Source organism: Ruditapes philippinarum, unplaced genomic scaffold (assembly GCF_026571515.1).
Source record: "Ruditapes philippinarum isolate M1 unplaced genomic scaffold, ASM2657151v2 ctg1620_1_1_1_1, whole genome shotgun sequence".
Taxonomy (NCBI): domain Eukaryota; kingdom Metazoa; phylum Mollusca; class Bivalvia; order Venerida; family Veneridae; genus Ruditapes; species Ruditapes philippinarum.
In genome coordinates, this window is record NW_026858094.1 from 529,003 (window position 1) to 539,330 (window position 10,328).

At 33.1% G+C, this 10,328-nt stretch overlaps 2 protein-coding genes across 2 annotated transcripts; both read left to right on the top strand.

The window, feature by feature from the left end:
- The first annotated feature begins 671 nt into the window (after nucleotides 1–671).
- LOC132752079 (uncharacterized) lies at nucleotides 672–3,267 on the top strand. The gene is made up of 2 exons (XM_060742355.1): nucleotides 672–805; nucleotides 1,401–3,267. The coding sequence occupies exons 1-2, from the start codon at nucleotides 767–769 to the stop codon at nucleotides 2,055–2,057; spliced, it is 696 nt and encodes a 231-aa protein (XP_060598338.1). The 5' UTR covers nucleotides 672–766; the 3' UTR covers nucleotides 2,058–3,267.
- Nucleotides 3,268–7,523: 4,256 nt separating this feature from the next.
- Nucleotides 7,524–10,084, top strand: LOC132752078 (uncharacterized). The gene is made up of 2 exons (XM_060742354.1): nucleotides 7,524–7,655; nucleotides 8,352–10,084. The coding sequence occupies exons 1-2, from the start codon at nucleotides 7,617–7,619 to the stop codon at nucleotides 9,006–9,008; spliced, it is 696 nt and encodes a 231-aa protein (XP_060598337.1). The 5' UTR covers nucleotides 7,524–7,616; the 3' UTR covers nucleotides 9,009–10,084.
- Nucleotides 10,085–10,328: the final 244 nt, after the last annotated feature.

Genomic DNA, 10,328 nt, shown 5'->3' on the forward strand with positions numbered 1-10,328 from the left:
GGATGGAGACTTTACTGGTCTCATGCTCTGCCTACTGCTATCCAGGGATGGAGACTTTACTGGCTTCATGCTCTGCCTACTGCTATCCGGAATGGAGACTTTACTGGTCTCATGCTCTGCCTACTGCTATCCCGGGATGGAGACTTTACTGGTCGCATGCTCTGCCTACTGCTATCCTGGGATGGAGACTTTACTGGCCTCATGATCTGCATACTGCTATCCCGGAATGGAGACTTTACTGGTCTCATGTTTTGCCCACTGCTATCCCGGGATGGAGACTTTACTGGTCTCATGCTCTGCCTACTGCTATCCCGGGATGGAGACTTTACTGGCTTCATGCTCTGCCTACTGCTATCCCGGGATGGAGGCTTTACTTGGCTTATGCTATGCCTACTGCTATCCTTTGATGGAGTCTTTACTGGTCTCATGCTCTGCCTACTGCTATCCCGGGGTGGATCATTGATATAAAAACTTTTTATTTTCTAATTTGACCTCTTAAAATCTTTAATAGTGGTTAGATAAAACATTACATTGATTTTTCACATAGAGTATCTATCAATATTTATAACATCTTTTTTGATAAAGATGCGCCTATGACCATAAATTACTGTGTTCTTATGGAAGATATCAGTTCACTCGTTCACTAAGTTTGTGGCCTTTACACCAATCAACACATGTTTTCATAGAACATACGAGTTTTTATCTATTTGTAGATATAAAATTTGGTTTAATAGTGTTAGTCCTATACACAACCTGGCATACTAAGATGATTTCGGAAATTTTAACACTGGAGAAAGTTATACAGGTAATTGTGTCTTTTTAAAATTTTCTTGAAATGTGATATTTGTGTTATTGTTGCAAATCTGGTGAAGTTCCTATATAACGCATTTTTGAAAATCTTTACTGTAAATTACATATATGTTTATGATCAAGAAAATGTAAGCTGATGCATCCTCATGTGGAAAAATGTATTTTTGTTTGAAATGTATTTGATCATATAAATTTGGCCGTCTGTCTGTCTTAATAATTTATGGAAGACTTTTCTAAGAATAACAATGAATTATTTCAAATTATGTAATTAACAAATGTAGATATTATGTTTTATGTCATTGGGCAATTTTAATTTAAGAGAAATTTAACCTAGAGAAACATATATTTGTAAACGGATTAAAGAAATCCCAAATAAAAAGAATATCGACATGTCTTTTGTATTAAGTTTCAATAGCTTCTGTATATCGGTTTTTCGATATACCAAGTAGAATTTGAATTTATATAACGGCAATTTTGCACAATAAGATATTATCAATTCTATTGGTTTATATGTGTTGATAACGCTGAACTCTTACTAAAATGTAGTTCACCAGTATTAAATCCAGATGTAACCCTTACGTATATTACAGGCTTTCGACAAGGTGAAGGCTGAATTCGAATTCGATAAAGGAAGATTAGCTGTCATAACCACAGATAGATATGAAGCTACGTACAATATCATGGGTTATCATTTTACCCCTGACGAACCTCTCAGTAAAGCATTTGGTGTGACATGGGTAGAAGACTTAGAAGATTTGGTGAATGGTAAACTGAAACAGAACGTATCGATTTGCATGGTATCTAGGGACACAGATGAAGTGATTGGGGTACGTGTAATGTCTACCATGAGGAGGACGGACCCGCCTCTTGACTTGTCATCAATGAAATATGAATCATTACGAGATCTGTTCGAGTTTGTGCACCAAAAAGACAATGAAGTACAGTTTTTTGATAGGTACAGTGTTGATGAGGCTGTACATTTTAATACTTTAGGTGTTCATAAAAACTTCCGTCGGATGGGACTTGGAGGTCGACTGATTGGAGCAGCTGTTGCTTTAAGCAGGGAGTTAGGTTTCAAAGCAATCACTGGTGAAGGAACCTCTAACTTCTCACAGAGGATATATGAGAAAGAAGGATTTGAAACTCTTGCTATATTACCATACGACACTTACATGTATAAAGGACAACCAATCATAAACGCAACTGGCGAGCATAAGATGACAAAAATATATGGTTTAAGGTTATAAAACATGCAATTGATTCAAAGCATTAAGATTTGTATACGAGAATAAAAAAAATTATAAGAACAAGCACACACTTTCGGAACGAAGTCTCCTCAGAAAGAACTGGTGCAATTTCACCAAAACTTTACAGAAATGATCAGTACAATGTCTTGCTGTGCATCTCATCAATATTTTTCGATTTAATGATTTTTCAGAGTTATAGCCCTTTAATGACTTTAATTTTTAAAATTATTTCTTATACCACTGATGCAATTTCAATGAAACTTAACACGATTAATCGTTAGCTCAAGTACTCGAGCATATTGCATTGGTTTTCCAGTTGAAGGATTTTAAGTCGAGTTATGGCCCTTGAATAAAAAATCATGTTTTTTGTCTGTTAATGACAATTTGTGTCTCCTAGCTGCAACACGGTAGCTGCCACGTGCAATTGACTATCATGAGTCGACTATGTGATCACTGAGTGCCCTTGTTTCTTACAGCAAGTTATTTACAAAATAATTTGTAAGGAGTATTTAGTTATTTAGTTATTGTAGCCAGTGTGGTTTCATTATAACATGAAAACAAGTAACGAATTTAAATTATTGTTGGGTTTATTGTAATAAAAAAACGAAATATATGGTTGTATGCTGAAATTTTTAATTAAGTTTGTAAATAAAATGATAACATATATATTAATGTGTACTAAACGAGACAAGTGATATCAATTTGTCAAATATATAGAGGATATTCATGTTTTCTCTTTAAATACAGTATTTATTTTCATCGAGTGGTATGGAATATATCAATACTGCATGAGTGACTCATACCACAAGATGAAAATAAATCTACTTAGGCCGTGTCTACACCTATTCAAGTTTCTTACATGTCACATTTAGATAAGCTAAATAAATGGCCCTTTCAACATTTTTTCAGGCACAGTTTTTACTGAAATGTCTCATTAAAAATAAAAATAGCCCAGAATTTATACCTTTGTCTTTGCAAGACTATCATAATTCTGTAAAATATGTGAAAAAAGCGGGAAAATGATGCAATTAGCTAAAATAGAATGGAGTAAATGAAATGCGTTCATTCTTTTTTTAAATTGAAAAATGTGACAAAAAATTATTTTGATGCAAATTTTTTATTCGATGAAAGTTATTCACTAAATGAACAAGATCATTTTAAATCCAATTTGACTCTACTTGAAAAAGAGCTTCTTTTTCATTTTTAGTATTTTTTTTTTTTGCTCTTCTTTGTGTCAGCGTATTGATTTGTTCATTTTACCAAGACATTGTAATCAGTTACTGAAATTCAAAGGGCATGTACACTGAATCAACAACAAAAAGTCAGAAAATAATAAAAATCAAAAGCACTATCAAACCTTCGGGCACATGTTTTGTGTCAAACTGGTGTTATCAGTGTCTTGACAGCCAAAAACTTGTAGAAAAATAGAACATGTTCTAACTTTCTTGCAAGGAATTATCTTCTTGGATGTCACATAATTTCTCTTTAAAACTCATTCAAGTAGGGTGTCTACACTATCCAATACAGGAGAATATGATACTTGCATTCAAGACTTGGATAGGTGTAGACGGACCCTTATTTAAAGAAAAAACACTTTCATTTTCTGTTTCGGCATAACAATTTATTTCGTATTAAATTTAAATGTAGTCCGGCAAGAGATCAGTGAAAATACGTTTCACCACAGTGGAAAATTAGGTTTTGCAGTAAAAGAAACACGGAAAATAGAAATACTCATTTGATTTCAACAATATTTCATTTATATGTCTATAATACGTATTTGACATTTTCTGTGTAGCAAAGATTAAAAAACAAAACAAGAGAGGACACTCATGAGCTTTATAGTTTTCTACCCAATCCCAAAATGTACTATGTAAATATTGTTCACTTCTTTTTTTTGTTGAATATGATGAATAAATATGTTTAAAACCAAAACAAACAAAAAACAAAAACAACAACAACAACAAAAACAACAACAACAAAAAAAAACAACAACAATTATTCGTACATTGATATAATATTTCAATATGGACAGTCTGAAACTATTTTTAATATAAAACGTTTATGCGCGTGTAATTCGATCTAAAATTATTTTAGGTTCTTACTATTTTGTATAAAAACATACCCTAATACCTAGATTTATCATAATATCAGCCGTTTCTATGTTATTGGTATTGTTATCTGAAATTCACAATGAGAATCCTCTTTAGAAGCATATTGGGCGGGAGAAAACAACAACCCAAGAGTTAAAATGCCAAAAGATCACATGGAACATTAAATTGAGGGGGTGAATAATTTGTTACATATGCCGTTACAAGCTATTTTAGCAAAAGAAAACAACAATATCAAAAGATCACTTGAAACATTAAATTTAGGGGTAAAGGTGTATATACATATGGTCAGTTTAAATAGGACGATTCCAGTACTGAGCATACTGGAAACAGTGTCTTCACGCAAACAGGCATTAATCAAACATTGGTAAACAGAAATGAGCCGTGTCATGACAAAACCAACATAATGGGTTTGCGACCAGCATAGATCAAGACAAGCCTGCGCATCCGCGCAGTCTGATCAGGATCCATCCTGTTCACTATCAGTTTCTCTACTTGTAATAGACTTGGTAAGCGAACAGCATGGATCCTGATCAGACTGCGCGGAAGAAAAGTTAAAAACAAATAACAAATATAAGTATGACGAAAAGCAAAGGTTCATGTTTAATTAGTTATCGAAACCGTCTCATCAAAAGTTTTACTTACTACTAGTATCTTACTTTCTAAATTTTACTTACTTTCTAAATGCATTAAGCTGTAACTGCCTATAAGCAGTCAGTCTGATAAAAATATCAAATACGCATTTTTCCCAACTGCCACCTTTTAAGACTAAAACAACGAACGAGTGCTGGTGGTTTACCGAAACCTGCCAAACTGCATATTTTGTATAATATAATTTGTAAATATGTTTGTGCTATCGCCAATCAATGCAATTAAACACAGGATAAGGCATAAACAAAACAAAACAAAAAACGAAGAAAAACCATAATTATGTAATTGACACTAAATTTCTAAACTATCTTTTATCTCAGACTCAGAATCTCTCCACTAGAAAATACTTCAGTCAAATATCTTAGCTTATAATGCCTTGCACCTTAAAAGATTTTTAAAGATCCCACTTTTTAGATTCTATTTTTCAGCTTCTATGACAAGAAAAGACCCACTATGTAGAAACGGAATCATGCATCAGTTATAGTAACACTACTCAATATGAATGAGTTTCCGATCACTTTTAAAATGATAAAATTCATCATGGGTGTATTATTTTATTAGTGATCACATAAAGTCGATGTGTCTACACCGTGATACCGATTTGAACAATTTTTCTGCAAGGAACGTTTCTGTAATTTCATCAAATATTACCTTGTAGTTTCAGAAATGTCATTTAAATGAGTTGAGGACAATGAACGAACAGCCATTATGATCAAAGACGATCCTGCTCTAAGAAGATCCTGCTGTTCTTTAGTTGAAAGAAGCATGGAACTTATACATTTTTGAATAATAAATACATCTACATTGTTACTTTGAAGGAAATAAAATTATGACCAGTTTAAGTCATGAACTTAAATGCCCTAACAGCTGTTTTTCTGCAAGTTACTGTCCAAATTTTAAATAAGGTATAACATCACTTTAACCGTTTTGGTTCGCGCCAAAGTTTCAAAATGACCAGTATAAAGTGTTGAAGAACAACATTTAAGACATATTGTTGCAAAAAATCCAACAAAAACACGGAAATCAAAACTTTCATGACGTGTACTATGTACTGAGCTAATTAGTGATGAATACTTAACTGGTCTCAACCCTTACCAAGGAGAAAGATTTTTGGGGCCTAATGCTCTGCCTACTCCTATCCCGGGATGGAAACTTAACTGGTCTCATGCTATGCATACTGCTATCCCAGGATGGAGACTTTACTGGTCTCATGCTCTGCCTACTGCTTTCACGGGATGGAAACTTTACTGGTCTCATGCTCTGTCTACTGCTATCCCGGGATGGAGACTTTATTGGTCTCATGCTCTGCCTACTGCTATCCCGGGATGGAGACTTTACTGTTCTAATGCTTTGCATACTGCTATTTCGGGGATGGAGACTACCCTGGTCTCATGCTCTGTATACTGCTATCCGGGGTGAAGACTTTACTGGTCTTATGCTCTGCCTATTGTGCTAACCAGGGATGAAGACTTTCCTGATATCATGCTCTGTCTACTTGGCTAACACTGGATGGAGACTTTACTGGTCTCATGCTCTGCCTACTGCTATCCCGGGATGGAGACTTTACTGGTTTCATGCTCTATTGCTATCCCGGGATGGAGACTTTATTGGTCTCATGCTCTGCCTACTGCTATTCCGGAATGGAGACTTTACTGGTATCATGCTCTGCATACTGCTTTCCTGGGATGAAGACTTTACTGGTCTCACGCTCTGCATACTGCTATCCCGGGATGGAGACTTTACTGGTTTCATGCTCTATTGCTATCCCGGGATGGAGACTTTACTGGCTCATGCTCTGCATACTGCTATCCTGGGATGGAGACTTTTCTGGTCTCGCGCTCTGCATTCTGCTATCCCGGGATGGAGACTTAAATGGTCTCATGCTCTGCCTATTGTGCTAAAAGTGTGAAATTATAGTTTCACAATTTTTACTGTGAAATTATAATATATAATTTTCACGGTTTATTCTTTATGATTGATAACAAACAAAAGTCAGATACATTTACAAAAATAAAAAAAAAAACAAAAAAAAACTATGCTTGAGTTTTGAGTCTCATAAACACAAATATGAAGGTGTCAGTTTTTTACGTGATATAACTTGTATCAAAAGCCTTAACGAGATATTTTTTACTTCTCAAGTGTGTGTATTTTGGCCCATCTTTTGCATGCAGCTTTAAGTTTGATGCTTAATCTGACAAAATAATTTAATACAATTTGACCGCGAATGACCGTGACAAGCCGCATCAATTACATAACATTTATTTCCATTATTTCTTTACCTTTTATTAACTGAAATTGAATGATATCATATCACTTGTGAATATGGAAATGTAAAGATATAACAATCAAATATATGTTACATTTCTATTTGTTGTTGCCTTTTATATCTATTCAGTTTTGTCACATGTTAGTTTGTTCGTTTTGATAAAACATTGCTTATTAATACATGTAGTTAGGCCTATTATATTTTAATACCTGATGCCCTTGCATCGATGTAAACATAGGTATCATTGATACCGGTATAAAAACTTTTTATCATTTAATTTGACCTCTTAAAATCTTTAATAGTGGTTAAATAAAAAATTACATTGATGATTCACATAGAGTATCTCTCAATATTTTATAACATCTATTTGATAAAGATGCACCCATGAGTATAAATTACTGTGTTCTTATGGAAGATATCATATCACTCGTTCGCCAAGTTCATGGCCTTTACACGTACGAGTTTTTATCTATCTGTAGATATAATATTTGGTTTTATAGTGTTACAGTACTGTACACAACATGTCATACTAAGATGATTTCGGAAATTTTAACACTGGAGAAAGTTATTCAGGTAATTGTGTCTTTTTTCAATTTTCTTGAAATGTGATAATTGTGTCACTGTTGCAAATCTGGTGAAAATCCTATATAACGCATTTTTGTTAAGAAAATATTTCCTGTAAATTGCATTTATGTTTATTATCAAGAAAATGTAAGCTGATTCATCCTCAACGAAATTTATATATGTGGAAAATGTTTTTTTGTTTAAAATGTAGATCTATTTGATCATTTGACAAGAATATGTGTGTTGGTAATATGTATGACAAAAAGATGTACTGTTTACGGCACTGTCTGTCTGACTTAATTATTTATGCAAGGCTTTTCCAAGAATAGCAATGAATTATTTCAAATTATGTAATTAACAAATGCAGATATTATAATATATGTCATTGGGCAATTTTAAGGAAAATTTAACTTTGAGAAACATTATTATATTTGTAAACGGATTAAAGAAATAGCAAAAAAATGATATGTCATGCCTTTGCTCATTATTATTTTATGTATTAAGTTTCAATAGCTTTTAAAAGATCAGTTTTCAATTTTCGATATACCAAGTAGAATTTGAATTTTTATAGCGGCAATTCTGTACAATAAGTTTTCATCAATTCCATTCATTTATATGTGTTGATAACGTTGAACCCTTACTAAAATATAGCTCAACAGTATTAAATCCAGATGTAACCCTTATATATAATTACGTGTATTATAGGCTTTCGACAAGGTGAAGGCCGAATTCGAATTCAATAAAGGAAGATTAGCTGTTATAACAACAGATAGGTATGAAGCTACGTACAATATCATGGGTTATCATTTTACCCCTGACGAACCTCTCAGTAAGGCGTTTGGTGTGACATGGGTAGAAGACTTTGAAGATTTGGTGTACGGTATACTGAAACAGAACATATCTATTTGCATGATATCTAGGGACACAGATGAAGTGATGGGGGTACGTGTAATGTCGACCATGAGGAGGTCAGACCCGCCGCTTGACTTATCGTCAATGAAATATGAATCATTACGAGATCTTTCAAAGTTTTTGCACCAAAAAGACAATGAAGTAAAATTTTTTGACAGGTACAGTGTTGATGAAGCTGTACATTTTAATACTTTAGGTGTTCATAAAAACTTCCGTCGGATCGGACTTGGAGGTCGACTGATTGGAGCGGCTGTGGCTTTAAGCAGGGAGTTAGGTTTCAAAGCAATCACTGGTGAAGGAACCTCTAACTTCTCTCAGAGGATATATGAGAAAGAAGGATTTGAAACTCTTGCTATCTTATCATATGACACTTACATGTATAAAGGACAACCCATCATAAACGCAACTGGTGAACACAAGATGACAAAAATTTATGGTTTAAAGTTATAAAACATGCAATCGATTCAATGCATTAAGACTTGTATATATACGAAAATAAAACATAAGAACAAGCACAAAGTTTCGGAACAAAGTCTCCTCAGAAACAGTTGGTGCAATTTCACCAAAACTTTACAGTGATGATCAGTACAATGTCTTGTTGTGCATCTCATCAATATTTTTCGATTTAATGTTTTTTCAGAGTTATGGCCCTTGAATGATTTTAATTTTTAAAATTTGTCCGTATTACTCCTCTTATGCCACTGATGCAATTTCAATGAATCTTTACACGGTTGATCGGTAGCTCAAGTACTCGAGCATATTGCATTGGTTTTCCGGTTGAAGGATTTTTAGCCGAGTTATGGCATTTGAATAAAAACATGTTTTGTCTGTTAATGACTATTTGTGTCTCCTGCTACACAGTAGCTGTCACATGCAATTGGCTATCATGAGGCGACTATGTGATCACTGAGTGCCCTTGTTTCTTAACAGTAGGTTATTTACAAAATATTTTGTAAGGGGTATTTAGTTATTGTATCCTGAGTGGTTTCATAATAACATGAAAACAAGTAACGAATTTAAATTATTGTTGAGTTTTGTTGTAATAAAAAAAAAACGAAAATCTATGGTTGTATGCTGAAATTTTTAAATAAGTTTATAAATAAAATGACTGCATATATATTATTGTGTACTTAAAGAGACAAGTGATTTCAATTTGTCAAATATATAGAGGATATTCATGTTTTCTCTTTAAATACAGGATTTATTTTTATCGAGTGGTATGGAAATATATAAATATTTCATGAGTGACCAATACCTCAAGATGAAAATAAATCCTTTACTTATTTAAAAAACTTTAATTTTCTGTTTTGGCATAACAATTAATTTCTTTAAAATTGTGTGTACCAAATGTAGTCCTGCAAGAGATCAGTGAAAATACGTTTCACTACAGTGGAAAATAAAGTTTTACAGTGAAAAAAAAAACGGAAAATAGAAATACGCATTTTATTTCACCAAAATTTCATTTATATGTCTATAATACGTATTTGATATTTTCTGCATAGCAAAGATTAAAAAACAAAACAAGAGAGGACACTCATGAGCTTTATAGCTTTCTACCCAATCCCAAAATGTACTTTGTAAATATTGTTCACTTGTTAAATGTTTTGTTGAATATGTTGAATAAATATGTTTAAACCAAAACAAAAGTACAACATCAAAAAAAAAAAAAAAAAAAAAAAAAAAAAAAAACAACAAACAACAACAACAGCAAATAAACAATTACTCGCACAGTATAAAATATTTCAATATGGTCAGTATGAAACTATTTTT

Coding starts and splice junctions, on each gene's coding strand:
- LOC132752079 (XM_060742355.1), top strand. CDS start 767: ATGATTTCGGAAATTTTAACACTGGAGAAAGTTATACAG. Junction 806..1,400: donor CACTGGAGAAAGTTATACAG/GTAATTGTGTCT, acceptor CGTATATTACAG/GCTTTCGACAAGGTGAAGGC.
- LOC132752078 (XM_060742354.1), top strand. CDS start 7,617: ATGATTTCGGAAATTTTAACACTGGAGAAAGTTATTCAG. Junction 7,656..8,351: donor CACTGGAGAAAGTTATTCAG/GTAATTGTGTCT, acceptor CGTGTATTATAG/GCTTTCGACAAGGTGAAGGC.